Source organism: Impatiens glandulifera, chromosome 1, assembly GCF_907164915.1.
Source record: "Impatiens glandulifera chromosome 1, dImpGla2.1, whole genome shotgun sequence".
Taxonomy (NCBI): Eukaryota; Viridiplantae; Streptophyta; class Magnoliopsida; order Ericales; family Balsaminaceae; genus Impatiens; species Impatiens glandulifera.
In genome coordinates this window covers 86881980-86903213 of record NC_061862.1, presented here as the reverse complement: position 1 = coordinate 86903213, position 21234 = coordinate 86881980, and the positions used below count along the sequence as shown (strand labels likewise).

The 21234-nt window shown below is 30.0% G+C and overlaps 1 protein-coding gene across 1 annotated transcript; it reads right to left on the bottom strand.

The window, feature by feature from the left end:
• Nucleotides 1-3016: 3016 nt before the first annotated feature.
• On the bottom strand, nucleotides 3017-4156 carry LOC124922042 (delta(12)-fatty-acid desaturase FAD2-like). The gene has a single exon (XM_047462766.1). It carries the CDS (start codon nucleotides 4154-4156, stop codon nucleotides 3035-3037), a length of 1122 nt encoding a protein of 373 aa, XP_047318722.1. The 3' UTR covers nucleotides 3017-3034.
• Between the last annotated feature and the right edge of the window lie 17078 nt (nucleotides 4157-21234).

The following is a 21234-nucleotide window of genomic DNA, read 5'->3' as shown; positions in this document are numbered from 1 at the left end:
TTTTATTTAACCAAATCATTAAAATTTTGTCGTTTTTATCTCTTAAATTAAATAATTATTTATTTCTTAATTGATTTAGTCTTTTCCCATTTAATTTAATCCAACCTTGGTTATACAATCAATTATTTATTTTAATTTTATAAATATTATTTTATATTATTTACTAATTAATTATATATATACCTGTTAAACTAAATCATAATTAACTCACCACCTAAAAAATAATTGAGTCAACCATTTTAATGACATTTGATTATAAACCTCATATACAATTATTTAAGTTATCATTCAAATAAAGTTGAAATATTATATATTTAAAAAGAAAAAAAAAAGAAAATAATAACAATAGGGTATAAATATGCAATAGACGAGGAGTATATATTTTGAGCTGCACAAGGAATTTGCATTGACAGTCAAAATGAAAGACTTTAATTAGAGTTATTCATCAACCTAAACTACTTTAGCTCAATTTCAAAATGTAAGTAAGCTAAAAGAATACATATAATACCAACCCATCCAATTAACTGAACTGAACCACCAAAATTAACTCCCCTCGGCAGTGGCGGACCAAGGGGGGCCTTGGGGCCCGGGCCTCCCCCAACCTTACAATAATTTGTTTATATATATATATTTAACAAATAACTCTTAGTCTAGTTGGCTTTGTAGCTCAACAGTAAACCTGAAGTCAGGTGTTCGAACCTTGCCTCACCTTAAATTTATTTATCATATTTTAAAATATAATTTATCTATAAACTAATTCATAATTATTTTAATTTTATATAAATAAAGTATAAAAAAGATGAAAAATTTATTGGGAATTACAAGTGAGTTATCACTTTGCCTAAACTAATTCATAATTATTTTAATTTTATATAAATAAAGTATAAAAAAGATGAAAAATTTATTGGGAATTACAAGTGAGTTATCACTTTGCCTGCAAAGAGGAGATCAAAATATAGTTCAAGCCATGTCATTGATTGCGAGTTCGAAAAATCAATTACAAAAATTTAGAGAAGATGGATGGCATGATATTTTGGACCAAGTTAACAGTTTTTGTCAATTACAATCGATCTCAATACTTGATATGAATGAGCATATGATAATTGATAGCAATGGTAGGCGAAGAGGAAAAGGAGAACTCATCACTAATCTTCATCATTATCGTGTGGAAATCTTTTGTCAGGTATAATAAATATTATTTCTTATCTATTAATAGTTATTATATATTATCTATTAATAGTTATTATTTATTATTTAATGCTAGGTTGTTGACTTGATTATGCAAGAAATAAATAATCGTTTTTCAGAAGTTAATACAGAATTACTTGATTGCATATCATGTCTTCATCCTAGAAGTTCATTCTCCAAATTTGATATTCGTAAACTCATTCGTCTTGCCAAACTTTATTCTGGAGATTTCACAGGCAGTGATTATTTATTTTTGGAACAACAACTTCGGGCTTACTTATTTAATTTGCGAGATGATCCTCAATTTTCTTCAATTGAAGACTTGGAAATTTTTGCTCAGAAATTGGTTATAACAGAAAAAACATATAGTTTTTCCATTGATTTATCGATTGATGGAGTTGGTTTTAGTTTACTAGTTGCAACTGTATCCGTTGAAAGAGTTTTTTCTGCAATGAAGACCGTGAAAACTGATTTGCGTAATCGAATGGAAGATGAATGGATGAATGATAGTTTAGTTGTATATGTTGAGAAAGATATTTTCTCAACAATTGAAAATGAGCCAATATTGCAATATTTTCAACAAATGGAATCTCGTAGAATAAATTTGTCTTCTTTTGTACTGACTCATGGACAAGAATAATTTAGTAATTGTGCTTATTAGTATTTTATAATTGTGTTTGTTAGTATTTTATGTAATTATAAAATAAAATTTTAATTAAAAAATGCATTTATTTGATCGCCAAAAAAATGCTACGTTACTATGTATTCGGCCCCCCCGAGAAAACATTTTTGGGTCCGCCACTGCCCCTCGGTAAATATCTCATCCAATTTTACGTTTCCCCTTGCGAATGACAACAACTCTATCTGCATTATCATCACTTTCCGACGACTCTGTTCTTGCAAGACCAGCCCTCCCATGACAGTTTTCTGATTGGACCTTTAGTTTCAAACTAGTGCTTATAAATCAAAATAGCATAGAATGACTAATAACATATTTATGATGGACTAAACACCTAATAAGTTTTGTTTTCGTAGATTTTTGAAAAAGATTACGCATAGAAGTTCTCTATTATACCAGAATTTAGTCCACCTTTTACATTTTAGTGTAATCTTTTATGCTCAACACATTTTCATTAAACTTTTGGAATTTTAAAGACAATATATCGAGTTGGTGGGTAAATATCATTCTGAGATCGTATATATTTTTAATGTAACTAAATTTGACTTCATATAACGATTTAGGCTGATTCAGTTTTTATTTAAAGATTCAATATGTAACCAATGCTATATTAAAATCATATATTTTATAGTCGAATTAATTTACTCAACCCAAGTGAAATGCGTATAAATTGTTAGAATTGTTTTTTTTTTACTTAATTTTAATTTTATACCGAACTGTTTTGATTGATAAAGCCGACAAAAAAAAGCATTACATTCAATTCGGTAAGGTCGGTTTAAATTCTTAATTTAGTTTATTAGTTAAGTAGTGTGGTTATGAATCAACATAGAATGACTATTGTAGCATATTTATGATGAAAGCCTATATACATGCTACTGTTGATGCACAAAATTTCAATAACAGCACATAATTTCAATAACTTGTATATATTTCATTGAAGGCATATTTTTAGATTTGATATTATAATTTTACTCATCCATGAGTAAATTATTACATATAATACTTGTTAATCCAAATTTTAGGTAAAAAAAAAAAGACAATTATTTATATGAAATAAGGTTAATATATAGTACCTTACCATGCACTATTGACTCCTCCAATGAGAATATCAAAAGTAATTTATTTTATTTAGACGACGACAACAACAACGGACTATTAGTTTTAACCCTAAATATTGTTCCTGAACCACAAGACGCCTTTGTTTGCCTCCTCATCTTCATCAGCCTCCACGTAGAGACATTCCTTGACTTCTCTCCATATCACACTCACGAGCATATTCCCATCAAACCGATAGTATTCTCCCAACATAGGCTTCATCGCCTTAGTCGCTTCCTTCGCATGATAATGCGGCATGGTCGAGAACAAATGGTGAACAACGTGAGTATCGGTTATATTATGGAACACCTTGTTGAGAATCCCGTAATCTCTATCCACAGTCGATAAAGCCCCCCTCAACCAATCCCATTCCTCCGACTCGTAATGAGGCAACGATGGGTGAGTGTGTTGTAACCATGTTATCACCAGCAGATATAAATTCGCCACGAGAAGAGGCCCGCCGTAAACGCACACCACCCAACCGATTCCCCTGGCCAAGGCGAGGCGGTAGAGAAGGAATCCGACTGAAAGAACGCCCATGTTCGATACAAGTATCTGAAACCGCTCCTGCTTCGAGTAAATCGGGCCGTAGAAGTTGCGAATTAAATGCAGAGGCCAACCCATGGTCAGCAGGATGACGATCTTTGTGGTCCGACCAATTGGATTGTCGATGTATTTAGCGAGGTATCCCACAGTTTCTTTACGTTTGGGGACGAAAATCTCGTCGCGTTCGATAGAGTTGGTGTTTGAATGGTGCCTGCGGTGGCTGTGTTTCCAGGAGAAGAAGGGGACAAGGAGGGCCGAGTGGAGGATGAAGCCGACTGTATCGTCGAGCCATTGGTAATCGCTGAAGGCGTGATGGCCACATTCGTGAGCGATGACCCAAAAGCCGGTGAGGACGCAGCCCTGGACGTAGGCGTAAATAAGCCAGGCGAAGCCTGACAGGGCAGGGGCCCCCGGGAGGAGATGGATGTAGGATGTGGCGGCGTAGAAGAGGAAGGACGCTATGAGGAGATCGTATACAACGTAGGAGAATGAGGTGATGACCGATCTTTGAAAGCAGTGTGGGGGGATTGATTTCTTAATCTCGCCTAGCGTAAATGGCGGTTTCGAGGATGGGACTCGATCGAGGGCGTTTGCTTCTTCTTTTTGGTTCGAAGGAGGAACAGTCGACATTCGCCCACCTGCACCCATCGCTTAACAACCGGCCTGCAATAAATATAATAAGCTTAGATCCCACAAATGATAGATGGCATTCAATTAGCACTGAGACACAATATTTCAGTTCAGTTTGGATTTGAATTTGAATTTGAATTTAAATTTAGAATTATTCCACTTATCCAAACCAAATAATATTCTCTAGCTAATTATTAATGTATTTTATCATAATATTTTTTTAATATATATATATATATATATATATATGATTCCATTGTTAACTAGATTACCCTAAGTCATCTTGAAAGTAATAATCCATTAATCTACTTTCTTTATAATATTCACTTTCTCTCCAATAATGTCTATTTATTTTTATAATTAGAATGATATTACTCATTCTTTTATAAATATAATAATAATAATTTTAATTTATTTATTAAAAAAAATTATTTCAATTATTTAAAATAAAAAAAGTATAATTTTAATAAAATAAATTTTTGATAATAATTACAATAATTAATAATACTATAATCATTTTTATATAATTAATTTAAAATATTATATATTGATAATAAAAAATTATACCATTCTAACTCGGTTGTTTTAAGTTTTTTTTTTTAAATAGTATAATCCTAATATCAAATTTGAAATATTTTATATATTTATAAATTATTACGATTTTGATTTTTCAAAAGATTTTCATAATTTTTAATATAAATGAATATTTTAAAAAATAATAATTATCATCATTTTTAATATAAATGAATATTTAAAAAAATAATAATAATTATGATGTAAAGAATAATAATATTTTATATTTTTAATTTAAATAAAATATAATAAAAAATAAAATTGAAAGATTAATACTAATTTTGTTACAAATAATAATAAATTCAAACATTATAATCATATTCACATTCACATCTCTTTTTGTTTGTTATCGGATATCAGCGTCGTCCAAAATGCATCAAGTTTGTAGTGAAGGAAGATATATGATACCTGTGGAAGCTTCTTGAAGGTGGTAGGTAGATCAAGCAGTTTATAATTCCTTCAATCCCCTATTATTGGTGTTAGAGAGAGAAAGAGAAGTTGTTTGAATTGCCAATCCGGTTGCAACGAGCACCGATATTTAAATAAGGCTGGCTTCTCTTTGGGTTTTTTATAAAATTCATTCAAAATCAATTTTCAAATCAATCATTTCTTAACAATTAAATCTCTCCTTTCATTAAATAAAATACTAAAATACCTCTATTTCAAATTATTATTTTTTATTTTATTCATATATATTAATACCTCTTTTTATCAAAAATAATTATCACCTCCTCAAAATCATCACAAATCATTACTTTTTTTCTTCTATAGGTTTTTTCAAAAATCCAATCCAAACAAGACCTAAAGCTAAAGGAGGAGTGATGATGTCCATTTTGGACGACGCATGTCCTAATTATTGAATCCCAAATACGAAACACCGAAATCAGTTGTTTTAAATGAACATAAATATTTAACATAAAATAATATTTTAGTAATTCATTTTTAAATAAATATTTGATTAACTTATTTTATTTATTAGCGATTTTTTTTTTACGGGATTTGGCTTCTTTTGAAAACAACAACGCTTGTTTGAAGTTGAAGCTGAGTTTGAATCTGACTAAGAAATTGAGAAATAATTTTTTTTGAAAGCATTTCTGATTGCATCTGGTATAAAAACTATTTTTAATTTATATTTTATATGTTTAGTTGAAATGTATATTAATTTTATATTTATTAAATTATTTATAGTTTAAAAAATATTATTTATTTAATTAATTAAAAATGATAAAATTTAATTATAATTGAATTATACAATAAAAATAATATTGTTTTAAGTTTGAGATTTTTAATACTAATCAATAATTGTCTAGAAACATAATTTGACAATTTGTATGCTAAAAAATCTCTAAATACACTCATTTATTCTGCTATTCTCTTGCACATACAAATTATCGTCGTCACCATCATAATCGTTATCCTCATCGCTAGAGTTGTAGTTTTTGTCTTCATAACCGTCATCTCCACATTCATCAACAACATGATCAACAACATGACGTCTCACTAAATTGTGTAAACACATGATTGCTACAACAATATGTGTTTGAGTTTTTAACGAAAATCCAACAAAATTCTCTAGAATTCGCTGTTTTTTTTAATACTTCAAATGCACGTTCTATTGTAATCCTTACAGACAGGGGCGAAGCCAGGATGAAAAATTATCTGAGGCTGACTCCAACTTGCATCTCAGATTTAACTTTCTATGCTTCGCTTTTTTTTTCAATAAAATTTCTACGATTATTAGAAGATGAAGACTCGTCATGCCCTCTCAATGCACACGCTTGCAAAGTGAGCCACCGAGTGCTTTCAATAGTTGCTGTAAGCCGTAATCTGTTATTTTATTTTTCATCTGAAGACTGTGCATTCAGTACTTTATCAATATGACAAGGATATTCATTAGATTATCAAGATATTCAACTGTCCTATTATGTGGCGAAATATTACATCCTATATGCATAACAAAAGAGCATCTATCCCCATCATCAACTCGCTTTCAATATTTGAATCCATCTATTGTAAATGTAGGTTTTTGGGGTTGCTTATGTTCAAACAAGAAACATGGGAAACAAAAAGCAGCATCTTTCAAAGAAGAGTATTCTAACCAAGTAAATTTCTTAAATCAATTACTTTGGAACCGTCGATTTTGATTTCTAAATTTGGTCGGCGGGTACTCATCCTTAATAGGTTGATATGACCCCATCTTGATATAAGCTCGTCTAATTTCATCTTTTTGATCAAAAGGATATTTCCATATCGGAATACGTAATGCTAGATCAAGATTAAGAGAACTTACATCAACATAAATTCTAGGAGATTTGTTAGGTTCTTGAGCTGGGATATCAAATTCTTTATTTAAATACCGAACCAAACCAATGTAACTATTTTAACTTATTTATTAATATTAATTTATATTTTCTTATAAAATTTTAAAATAGTTTAAAGTTAAGAAATATAAAACACTATTATTATTTTAATTTTTATATTTTACCCTTATAAATAATTTGTATTATTAATTATATTGAAGTAAATAAAAAAATAATGTATAATTATTATATAAATATAATTTTAAAATAAATAATATTATTATATGATTTACATTATTTTATATATAAATTTTTATATTTTATTTATATAAATAAATCTTATTTATATATTAATTAAAATTTATGTATTATTATTAATATTTGTATATTAGAAAATATTGTTAGTATAAAATAAAATATTAATAATATTTAAAATTAAAATAATATAATTATGAATTAGTTTATAGATAAATTATATAATATAAATTACATAGCCAGCGGCTGACTGGGTTAAGAGTCCCATGTCAAACACATATATATAAAATGTTTTATTTTAAGATTTTAATTTAGGTGGGGCTGGAGCCCACCCTAGCCCATGCGTGGCTCCGCCCCTACTTACAGCAGAAGAGTATATCTGGTTAAATGTTTCATGTGATAAACTTAACAGACCTCATCAAAATTATTCTATGTGATATCGAGTTTGTCTATACGGAGTTAAATATACTTTTTTATTTTTATAACCAATATCAAACATAATAATATTTGTCACATATAATATAATATAATATAATATAATATAATATAATATAATATAATATATATATATATATAATATAAATTAAATTAAATTAAATGATGTTTAAAGTCACAAAGAACCACATTAATCCACGTCATCATCGTCATATATATTTTTTTTTATCGCTCTCATACTCTCTACTTCTTAACTAAATTTTGTTTCCTTACCATATATATTATATATATATATATATATAATATATTTCTTTATCATATATCACTTAAAAAATTATCTATATTAATATTAATTTAAGATATAAAAATTTTGGTTATAAATGTACTTATCTTTATAATTTTATATTTATTTTATTTTTATATATATATATATAAATAATTTTTTTATTTTGTTATAAATTTAACTACTTTCATAATTTTGTATTTATTATATTTATATATAAATAATATTTTTTTCTATAAGTGCACCTACCTTTATAATTTTTATATTTATTTTATATATATATATATATTATATATATAATTTTTCTTTTTATGCTGAAATGTACATACATTCATTATTTTTATATTTATTTTATTTATATATATATAAACAATATTTTTATTATAAATACACCTACCTTCATATATTACATATTTATTTTATTTATATATATATAAACAATTTTATTTTATTTTATTTTTTTTTGTTATAAATACACATACATTCATCATTTATTTATTTATTATATATATATATATATTTAAATAAATAAATATGTATGTGTATTTGTAACAAAACATTGTTTATTTATTTATATATATAAACAATATTTTTTTATAAATGCACCAACATTCATAATTTTTATATTTATATATAATATTACATATTTATTTTATTTTTATATATATATATAAAATAAATATATTTTTTTATCAATAATTTATATATATAGTTACTTTATATATATTATATTATTTTTTATCATTAATTTTTTATAATTACATTTTATTTTTTGATTAATATAAAAATTAACTAATAGATAATAAAATCTAAATTATATATACATACACAACATAATAAAATTATTTCAAGAATTTCAAATGATTTAACAATTAAAATGCTTACATTTCATTCTTAAGACCAATGTTCCAATCTAAAAAAATGCAAATGTTTAAGAATGCATTTTTAACTATAAATATATTTTCTCTTATATTTTTTCTCTCACTAATAATATAAAATATATATTGTATTATCAATAATTATTTATATTAACACTATAATATATATATATATATATATATATATATATATATATATATATATATATATATATATATATATATATATATATATATAAAGTTTTTATAATTAGACCATCTCTAACCCAAAAACTCATTCTCAAACTCAAAATGCAGTAAGTGTCCCATCAATCAGTAATTCATCTCAAACCCAAAAACTCATTTTCAAACAAAAGAATATTTTTAAAATATTCCCCTTTACACACTTTTTCAATTCTACCTATATATTTATCAACTTTACAAATTCAACCCTAATATTTTTCAAAATCACACCCATTAAATAAAATGAATTATAAATCAATAATTTATACCCATAAAAAAACAAATTAAACCTCATTAAATAAACAAACACAAATTATACTATACTAACAATAAAATTATATCAAAACAAATATTATTAAAAAACAAATTAAATATTATTAAATAAACTCAATTACACTACATAAATAAAAAATGATATCAAAACAAGTATTATTAAATTATTTTGTTATTTTTTTTGTTATTTTATCAATGTTATTCATTATTAAATTTATAATATTTAAAAAATATTAATAAAAAGAAAAATATAAAAATAAAACATAAAAAACATATCAATAATTATATAAAATATGAAATATATAAGATTAACATAATAATACAGTTAGAGGACTATTTTATTTTTTTAAAAAATTTTGAGTATGTGAACAGTAAATACTCAAATTTGGTTTTTTATCTAAGAGAAAATGGGTATAAACCCATTTTGGGTTTTATTTTAAGGGTAGATTGGAGGAGAAAAACACATTTTGGGGTCATTTTGCATTTTGCAGTGGTTGGAGTTGCCCTTAATAAATAATAATAACTAAATTTTCTTTCCAAATTATTTTCTCTCATTTTATATATATATATATATATATATATATATATATATATATATATATATATATATATTCTTACTAATCATATAAAATATATATATATATTCTCACTAATCATATAAAATATATATAATTACCTTATATATATATATGTTATATTATTTTTCAATAATAATTTTATATAAATACATTTTATCTTTTATTATACATTTTTTCTCTTATTTTATATATATATATATAATATTTTCTTTAGGAATATAAATAATTTTTGGTTAATATAAAAATAAACTAATTGATAATAAATATTAAATATAAAATATATATATATATATACATATACAAAATAATTAAATTATTTCAACAATCATAAGTGGTTTAGCAGTTTAAGTGTTCAAATTTTATGCTTAAGACCAGGGTTTGAATCTCAAAACATGCAAATTTATATTTTCAAGAATGCATTCTTAACTAAAATATATGGTGACACAACTTTTAAATAAATGATAGGCATATGCAAGTGTGAGGTCGGAATTAATGGTTGGTTTGACGAGCATTTGAAAGTGTGAGATCACGAGATGTAGGTCGGGTGGTGGGTGGTTTGTCGAGTCCGAGGTCAGAATTAGTGGTTGGTATGAAGAACATTTGAAAGTGTGTGGTCATGAGATAAAGGTCGGGTGGTGGGTGATTTGTCGAGTGTGTGGTCAGAATTAGTGGTTGATTTGGCGAGCATTTGAAAGTGTGAGATCACGAGATGAAGGTCGGGCGGTGGGTGGTTTGTCGAGTGTGAGGTTGGATTAATGTGGTTGATTTGGAGAGCATTTGAAAGTGCGTGGTCATGAGATGGAGGTCGGGTGGTGGGTGATTTGTCAGGTGTGAGGTCGGAATTAATGGTTGGTATGACGAGCATTTGAAAATTTGAGGTCACGAAATGGAGGTCGGGTGGTGGGTGGTTTGTCGAGTGTAAGGTCGGAATTAATGGTTGGTATGACGAACATTTGAAAATGTGAGGTCAGAGATGGAGGTCGAATGGTGGGTGGTTTGTCAAGTGTGAGGTCGAAATTAGTGGTTGTTTAACAAGCGTTTAAAAGTGTGAGGTTATGAGATAGATGTCGGGTGGTTTGTCGAGTGTGAGGTTAGAATTAATGGTTGGTTTGATGAACATTTGAAAGTGTAAGGTCACGGGATGGATGTCGGGTGGTGGTTAGTGGTTGGTTTGACGTTGGATAAGAAGTCTGTGATCAATTGGGATTTGTTGTTGATTTGTTGAAGTGAGAGTAAAAGAGATGTTGACTAAGATTGGTGAGTGGTTTGTCGAGGGATAGAGACATATGAACATATGAAAAAGTTTAAGTCACAAGATTATGGTTAGTGTGTGGTTTGTCAAGAGAATAAAGAGGTATATGAAAAAATGTGAGTCAGAAAATGATGGTCAATTGGAGGGTCATTGTTTGAATTTAACGAGATATAAGAGGCGTGTCATGAATTGAGGTCGACTAAGATTGATGAGTAATTTTCCGAGAGGATAAAAATGCATATGAAAAAATGTGAGTCACAATATAAGAGTCAATTGAGGGTTAAGTGAGTGCCGAAAGAATAAAATATATGTTAATATTAAGTTTAAGATTAAACTTAATTTTACCGACTAAAACTAATTTTAAATTAATTAGATTTAAATAATATTAATTTTATTTAAAATATTTATAAATAAATAATATTATATATAATAATTATAAATAATTATAGTTTGAATATATATAAAAATATTTTTAAAATATCATAAATTACTCACTTGTTAAAATGTGGAATACGATAATGATCACTTGTGACGTCTTTCAAAATTCCAGTATGGGAGATGAGAGCTTCTCCAAAGTATTGGAGGTGAGAGAAAAATGAATTAATTACAGTATTTGGTTTGTTAGTTTGCTGCTCCAAAGTAATTGAGAGTTGTACGGGAGGTCAGTCATTATATAATTAAGAGGGAGAAGTTATGAAATGAAGTAGACACATTTCTAACACATTTCTAGTTATAGTTGAGTCGTCTTAAATGAAATGAGGTGAAAATCTTAGTAATGAAGTGTTAGGCTAGATTTCTATATACCTAAAATTAATACTTGAACAAATTATTAAATGTTTTCAAATTATATTTATATTGGATTTTAAAATAAACTTAAATACTCAAGTTAAATAGTTATTTTATCAAACAATTGTAATATAAAAATAAAAATAAAAATAAAAATAAAATATAAAAATAATTTATTGAACATTTCATTGAACGATTGAAGTACACTGATCAAAAATAAAAAATGTTAAATTTCTGATAAATTATTTGTTTATTAAATATATTTTTACGTGTTTTTTTTTTTTTTTCAAATTAAAGAGAACTAAATGATAATAGCATGTAACTCGTGCATTTACACGAGTAATGATATAAAAACTAAGAACAAATTATGGTTAAAATGTTATAGCATTTTGCTAGGGTCTAAAATCAAGGCCTCGATCCTAGAATAATTCCAGCAACCTTTCTCGGCACCCGTTCTCGGTCCTATGGTGCACATGGGCCAGATTTCTGTTTTGTTGTATTATTATTTTGTTTTGCTTTCCTTTTCTATTTTACAAACCAAATTCTGTTATTTTCTAGTAGTTGTTGTAACCGAATATTCTGGGACAAGACATCACATATATAAGACTGATCTTTCTTCCCCAAGGACCCATGAATGGAATAATGAAGATATGAACTTCGCCCCCATTCGTCTATTATTACATACTATGGACTGTTTGGTATAGACCAACAATATTTCTCTTCGCACCCTTGGTTCTTCTATCCCTCCCCCAAATTCTCTATTAAAAACCTTCCGCTGCCATTTGATTGTAGAATTCCCACCCGGTCTTAGAGTTCAAGAACTTGATTCTTGAGATCAAGAACCCATGATCACACCTTACGAAACAAGTCGTAACATTCTTAGTATCAGAGCAAGACGATCCTTAAATGAAAGAAACCCGGTAGCAAACAAAGATGGATGCTCTTAAGACCCTACTCGAAGGCCTAATCTAACAACATGCCTCCATGCAAGCTGCCCTGCAACAACACATGACCGAACAAGCTGCTTTGCACAATGCCTTTCTGCAAAATATGGACAGAAGGTATGCTGCTGGAAAAAGCTTGACAGCCATTGAAAGAAGTGCGTTTAATAATGGCCAAGATCCCCGCACCCGACCCTATGTTAATGCTTCTTACTACCTTCCTCCAACCTGGCTCACAAATGTTAATATTCCTGAATTTGATGGGACTGATTTGGAGGGCTGACCCTTATTTTCCGAGCAAGTATTTAAGGTGGGCAAGACGAATGATGCCACAAAGCTGGATATTGTCCGCACTCACTTCTCAAAAGAGGCAAGAACGTTGCGTGAATCATATGTGCAGAATCGCAACCATATGGAAGCCTTGACATGGCATGTATTCAAGAAAGATCTCTTGCTGTGATTCGGTCGCAGACCCTTGTACAGCGCCAAGCCGCCGCTATTGCCCAAACCATGCAATGTTAACACGGCCTAGCCGAGCACAAACCGGACAACCGATCCCAAGGAAGACCTGTGTTATACTTGCAATAAAACATGGGAGCCCAATCATAGGTGCAAATCCAAAACATGCATGGCTCCGGCTAATTAGCAAGAAGTCCAAGAACTCGTTCAAGAACCCGTCCAAGAATTAGGTTTTTATGACCCACCTTTGCTGCTTGAGACAAGAGATGGACATGTCATTACTTTGCACACTTTCACGGTCCAACAAGGTACCCCTCGGTCACGGGTCAACATAATACAATGCAACCAGCTATAAAAGGCCTTGGAAAATTATAATATTGCTGCCCGGATACAAATAAAGAGTAAGAACGAATGCCAAAGTGTTTCACTTGTTTTGGAAGACACTCTAGAAAATTTACAGCACATATTCAAAGGGCTCAACTTGCAACCCAACAACCGACCACCAACCAGGAAGGTAGTTAGAAGACATGGCTATGTTGTTGCACATGTGTTGCTGGTCTGAATAAAGGACTGGGCTTGGTTGTTTGAAGACATTCTAGAGTATGCTTGGAAGAAAAATGACCCTTTTGCTGCACCTGGCGTGTTGGCCGAAGGAAGGACTGATCGTGGAGCGGGAAGACCGAAGGCTTTTAGGAAATGCAGTCCTAGACTCCGACACTTGCTGGACTTGTTGAAGTCCGATCGAATTCTTTGAAATTTTGAGCATGCGCATTATAGGCTCGGCAGACCACGGTCTTTTTCGTCGAGGGCGACGAATTTTGAAGGGGGAGATAATGCTAGGGTCTAAAATCAAGGCCTCAGTCCTAGAATAATTCCAGCAACCTTTCTCGGCACCCGTTCTCGGTTCTATGGTGCACATGGGCCAAATTTCTGTTTTGTTGTATTATTATTTTGTTAGATTTCCTTTTTATTTTACAAACCGAATTTTGTTATTTTCTAGTAGTTGTTGTAACAGAATATTATGGGGCAAGACATCACCTATATAAGGCTGATCTTTCTTCCCCAAGGACCCATGAATGGAATAATGAAGATATGAACTTCGCCCCCATTCGCCTATTATTACTTACTATGGACTATTTGATATAGACCAACAATATTGCTCTTCGCACCCTTGGTTCTTCTATCCCCTCCCCCAAATTCTCTATTAAAAACCTCCCGCTGCCCTTTGATTGTAGAATTTCCACTCGGTCCTAGAGTTCAAGAACTTGATTTTTGAGATCAAGAACCCATAATCACACCTTACGAAACAAGTCGTAACACATTTTTAATTTACTCTCACATATATATTCAAATTAACCAAAGTTCTCGGCTCGGCAATCAGGACACTTTGAAAATTAAGCATCAATATATATATATATATATCTATATATATATATATTAGTTAATTAAAAAGTTGAACTTATATTGTTAAAACGTCCCACATTCATCAAATTTCATGTTAAATTTAAAATATAAAGTTGTATTAGTTTAGTTGGTTAAAGGGTTGTACTTGTTTTGTTAGATTGCAAGTTCGAAATATACCTATAACATTTTTAATTTTATTTTTAACCGTTTTAAGTTTATGGCGGGTCAACCCACAATCCGACCCAAGTATCCATTTACTCTCACATATATATCCAAATTAACCACAACTCTTGACCCGATTGACCCAGCAATCCAGAAATTTTAAAAATTAAGCATCATTATATATATATATATATATATTAGTTAGTTAAAAAGTTAAACTTATATTATTATAACATCCCGCGTTCATCAAATTTAGTGTTGAATTTAAAATATAAAGTTTTATTAGCCTAGATGATTAAAGGGTTGTACTTGTTTTGTTAGGTTGCAAGTTCGAAACTGTTTGGATCGGTGCTAACAATAGAGATTGGGGTCAGGCTATTGTGAACAACTTATGATAAACGATTCGATAGTAATCTTGTGAGGGATTAATATCTGTTTCTATTCTTCACAAATCATTCGAACTCTTGAAACATATTCAAGTGCGGAAGTGTTCGTCGGATTTGAAGCTTTCAACGACTGAAGGTAAATGACAAAAAGTAAACAACATAGGGAGTTTTATGGATGTTCGGAGATAAAACTTCTACGTCACCCCTTCTTCCACAACCGGAAGGATATCCACTAAATACTTTGAATTGAATACAACTTACTGAGCTAGCTAACTCTTTGTTGAACATAACAACATATGTTCAACTTATAATATTCTCAACAATATTCTCACAGCTTGACAGTGATTGAATCTCTCTCTTAAGCTTGAATGATGATAGAAATTAGTAAGAGCAAATAATTTCGTGTGTTTAATTGATCCAATGATTCGTCCATTGTCCTTGAACATCTATTTGTAGTAGAAGGACAACAACGGTCGAATCTTCGTTGTGGACACGTGGCAAGTGTCCATTGGAAGGCCGTCCATAGTACCTGAATACAGCAGACTCTGAGCAAATGGATCGTGGCCGTACCGAACTGGTAGTGCTCCGAATATCCTCTAATATTATCTTGTACTGGACAGACAGTTGGAACAATATTTGCATACGCGACGTTCGTTCATTTGATATAATTAGCTGACTTGTCAGACTGCACAGAAGTGAGTGGAGTAGGAGTAGCAGACATTTAGTTGATCGTGGTTAGACGTATTCTTTCTTCAGACGGTTGCTAAAGCAAGGCATTAGACGTGCTCTTTTAGACCTCGTCTAAGGGAGTTAGACATCCTCGTCTAACTACGCATCCCTTTAGACAACGTCTAAAGGAGTTAGACGTCCTCGTCTAACTACGCATCCCTTTAAATATCGTCTAAAGGAGTTAGACGTCCTCGTCTAACTACGCTTCCCTTTAGACAACGTCTAAAGGAGTTAGACGTCCTTGTCTAACTACTTTTCCCTTTAGATAACGTCTAAAGGAGTTAGACAACCTCGTCTAACTACGCTTCCCTTTAGACAACGTCTAAAGGAGTTAGACGACCTCGTCTAACTACGTTTCCCTTTAGACAACGTCTAAAGAGTTAGACGTCCTTGTCTAACTATGTTTCCCTTTAGACAGCGTCTAAAGGAGTTAGACATCCTCGTCTAACTACGTTTCCCTTTAGACCTCATCTAAAGGAGTTAGATGACCTCGTCTAACTACGTTTCCTTTTAGACAACGTCTAAAAAGTTATACGTCCTCGTCTAACTACGTTTCCCTTTAGACATCGTCTGAACGAGTTAGACGTCCTCGTCTAACTACATTTTCCTTTAAACCTCGTTTAAAGGAGTTAGACTACCACATCTAACGTCTAAGAAAGCCTATTTTAGACCACGTCTAAAGTAGCACAATCATATATATATATATATATATATGCACCTGCATACACAAGTAAACAACTTAACTTTATTATATTTAAACATCATCAACTTTTTGTTTATTAAGATAATGTTCCAGATTATAGCTTTTGTTTATTTCTATTTCAAGTTAATTATTTCTCACTTAATGAACTCTTTTCTTTACTTTGTTTTAAATTTTCCCAACAGAAACATATCTATAGAATTTTTAATTTTATTTTTAACCGTTTTAAGTTTATGGACGGGTCAACCCACAATCCGACCCAAGTATATTCATTTACTCTTACATATATATCCAAATTAATCACAACTCTCGACCCAACAATCCGGACATATTGAAAATTAAGTATCATTATATATATAGATTAGTTAGTTAAAAAGTTGAACTTATATTGTTATAACGTCCCGCGTTCATCAAATTTGGTATTAAATTTAAAATATAAAGTTTTATTAACCTAGTTAGTTAAAAGGTTGTACTTGTTTTGTTAATTTGCAAATTTGAAACATACCTATAGCATTTTTAATTTTATTTTTAACCGTTTTAAGTTTATGGGCGGGTCAACCCACAATCCAACCCAAGTATCCATTAACTCTCACATATATATCGAAATTAACCACAACTCTCGATTCAACAATCCTGACACTTTAAAAATTAAGCATCATTATATATATATAAATTAGTTAGTTAAAAAATTGAACTTATATTGTCATAACGTCCCGCGTTCATTAAATATGGTGTTGAATTTAAAATATAAAATCTTATTAGCCTAGTTGGTTAAAGGGTTGTACTTGTTTTGTTAGGTTGCAAATTCGAAACATAGCTATAGCATTTTTAATTTTATTTTTAACCGTTTTAAATTTATGGGCGGGTCAACCCACAATCCGACCCCAAGTATATCCATTTACTCTCACATATATATCCAAATTAACCACATCATCCGGACACTTTGAAATTAAGCATCATTATATATATAGATTAGTTAGTTAAAAGTTGAAGTTATATTGTTATAATGTCCCGTGTTTATCAAATTTGGTGTTGAATTTAAAATATAATGTCTTATTAGCCTAGTTGGTTAAAGAGTTGTACTTATTTTGTTATGTTGCAAGTTCGAAACACACCTATAGCATTTTTAATTTTATTTTTAACCGTTTTAAGGTTATAAACGGGTCAACTCACAATCCGACCCAAGTATCCATTTACTCTCACATATATATTCAAATTAACCACAACTCTCGACCCGACAATTCAGACACTTTGATAATTAAGCATCATTATATATATATATATATATTACACAATCATGGTCCCTTTTCCTTTTAAAGCGAAGATTTAATTGAAACCGTGACCTCTTGATCTCTTAAACCGATGCTTACCACTGGACTACTTTTGTAGAGTTAAATATATATTCTCACGTGTTAACATCATCATTCATATTATCGGTTAATTTATTAAAATTTGGTTTACATAAGTATACTTATGATTAGTCTTTGTTCATTTTTTATATGATATAAATTTTAAAAATAAAAATTACAAATTCTTAAAAATAAAAAATTAGACGTCAATTTAACCAATTAAAGTAAGAAAAATATATTTCATAACTTTTTTTATTATAATTATGAACTGTGTTTTCCTCTTAAATTTAAATAAATAAATTACATTAAATTAGGATAACAAAATTAACATAACCACTACTAAGGTATAAAAATACTGAATTTCTAGATTATGTACAAGAAATATAATAAATTATGTACATTTTTTCTTAAATTATTTCATTTTCTAATCCTAATTCACAATTAATCACGAAAAATAAATAATATTACTACTAATATTTTTCCATATATATATAAATATTTCATTTCTTGATAATTATATATAATAAATAAAAGTTTATTATATATTAGCATGACATATTCCTACCATATTTTTTATATATTTTTTATTTATGGTTTCTTACTTCTTTTTATTTTTTATTTTTGGTATGGATTATATTTAAACAATTTTTATTAACTTCTAGTATAGATAAAAAATTTGAAACAAAATTAATGTATATAAAGATCATGTATATTTGCAGAAATCTTAACTAGTTCCTTCTGCTTCCACTGTTTCATTAAGGCTTCCTTGGTGACTGAGAATGATACTCTATTCTTCTATATGTAGTTTCCAACCACTATAATTTTTCATTCTTTAACACATTTTTCTTCCACTTCAGTTGGCAATTTAAATTCAAAAGGAGAATTGAGTACCTCCACTTTTGTTTTAACATTTCCCAAGTATATTTTTCCTTTAAAAGCATGATCCTCTATTTTTTTTCCTTTGTTATTTTTCCAGACCTCGTTTACTCTTCAACTAGAATTGCTCCTGATAGTATAGGTCTTAGATTTAGGGGACTTCATCAGCTCCCTCATTGTTTCAACTGACCAGTTTACTATCTTTTCATACTCTTCATTCTGTAGTAAATTCCAGTCCTTAAAATAGTGTACATTCAATTAGACGGTTGTTTGCTGCATTTTTTCTTTGTTGAGCACAATATCTCATTTCTTTGCGTGCATCAAGAGCTTTGTGATTTGATTTTTCAGTCCAAAGAGATTTGCTCTTTCATTGTAACCAACATTCCAAATTCCTTCTTTCTTCCTCTGATTTCTTGCTACATTTTTTCTTCAGAATTTTTATCAGCAATTGGTTCCTGACCATTGTTGCATTCCTGTTTTTCCTAGATAATTTTCTTCAGAAATCCTATTAATTTCAATTTCAGCTACCTCCATTAAACCTTTCATCAAAATTTTTTTGACTTCCTTATTCTTATTGCTTTTCTTTCTTCCCATTTAATGAAAAATAAGAAACAACAACAAAACAGAGCAATTATAGAACATGTTACACCAGAAATCCTAGCTATTGAATAACAGGGTAAAACAGAAACCCTAACTTTCCAATCAAGTTTTGCAGCTGAATGAACGACCAAGTTATTAGAGTTACCGTGTCGTTTGTGTCGTTCGTGCCGATTGTGCCGATTGTGCCGATCATGCCGATCGTACTGAAAGCGACCTAAAGCGACTAGCAACCGCGAACACCACAAGTGAAACGCGACCTTGATATCTTGCCGATTGTGCCGATCATTCCGTTTGTGCCAATTGTGCCGTTCGTGTCGATCGTGTCGTTCGTGATGAGATTTCACGCTTTTTACATACCTATCTAATTTTATGATTAGTATTTTGGTCATTTTTTATATGATATAAATTTTAAAAATAAAATTTATAAATTTATGAATTCTTAAAAATAAAAAATAAAAAATTAGACGTCAATTTAGCAAAGGTAAGAAAAACGTATTTCATAAACTAAATTTATTACAAGAAATATAATAAATTATATTAGGCTATTTTTGCTTTTATATATATATATATATATATAATTAGTCACGAAAAATAAATAATATTACTACTAATTTTTTTCCAATATATAATATAAATTTATATATATATATATATATAAATTTATATATATATATATAAATTTTGATAGGATCGGTGTAATCAATAGAGACGGGATCTAACTATTGATGACAACTTCGGAAAAACGGTTTGATAGAAATATTGTTAGAGATTACTATCACTATCTATTCTTCGCAAACCTTCACAAACACTTGAAACGATTCAAGTGCGGAATTGTTTGTTTGGGTTTGAAGCTTTGAACCAATGAATAATGAAAGACAAAAGGAAAGAACACAACAAGATATTTATGGATGTTCGGAGCTAACTATCTTACGTCACCCCTTCTTCCAACAACCGGAAGGATTTCACTAAACTTCTTAATCAAATATAGTTCACTGATTAGCTAACATTCTGTTGAACATAATAGACTATATTCAACTTACAATATGATTAAGAATATCTCTCAGCTAAAACAATGTTTTTTGATTCTCTCTCTTGAACTTGAATATGATGTACAATCAGTAAGTGTAAGAGTGATTCAGTGATTCGTGAGCAGAGTAACTGGTAGGCCGAGAGATTCGTTTGTTGTCCTTGAGCGTCTAAATATAGTGGAAGGACACCAACGGTCGAATCTTTTGTATGGACACGTGGCACGCGCCCATAGGATGATCGCCTAAAGGACAAAGTATAGCAGACTCTGTGCTTTTGGAACGTGGCCGTACTGAACAGTAATGCACGGGATATCCTTTTGCAACTGTCCGGTACTAAACAAGTAGTGGGATGAATATTTGCGTACGTGGCGTTCATTCATTTGATGCAAGTAGCCGGCGTACAAATCTGTAAGAGAAAGTGGAGCAGGACTAGCATACAACTAGTTGATCATGGGTAGACGTATACTAACTTCAGACGGCTGCTGAAGCGAGGCATTTGACGTGCTCCATTAGACCACCAAGTCTAATAGAGTTAGACGCCATCGTCTATCAGAGAGATCCATTAGACTACCACATCTAATGGAGTTAGACTGCACCGTCTAACTATATATCCCATTAGACAACCAC

What these genes read in the sequence shown, in the direction of transcription:
- LOC124922042 (XM_047462766.1), bottom strand. Translation starts at nt 4,156, where the DNA reads ATGGGTGCAGGTGGGCGAATGTCGACTGTTCCTCCTTCGAACCAAAAA.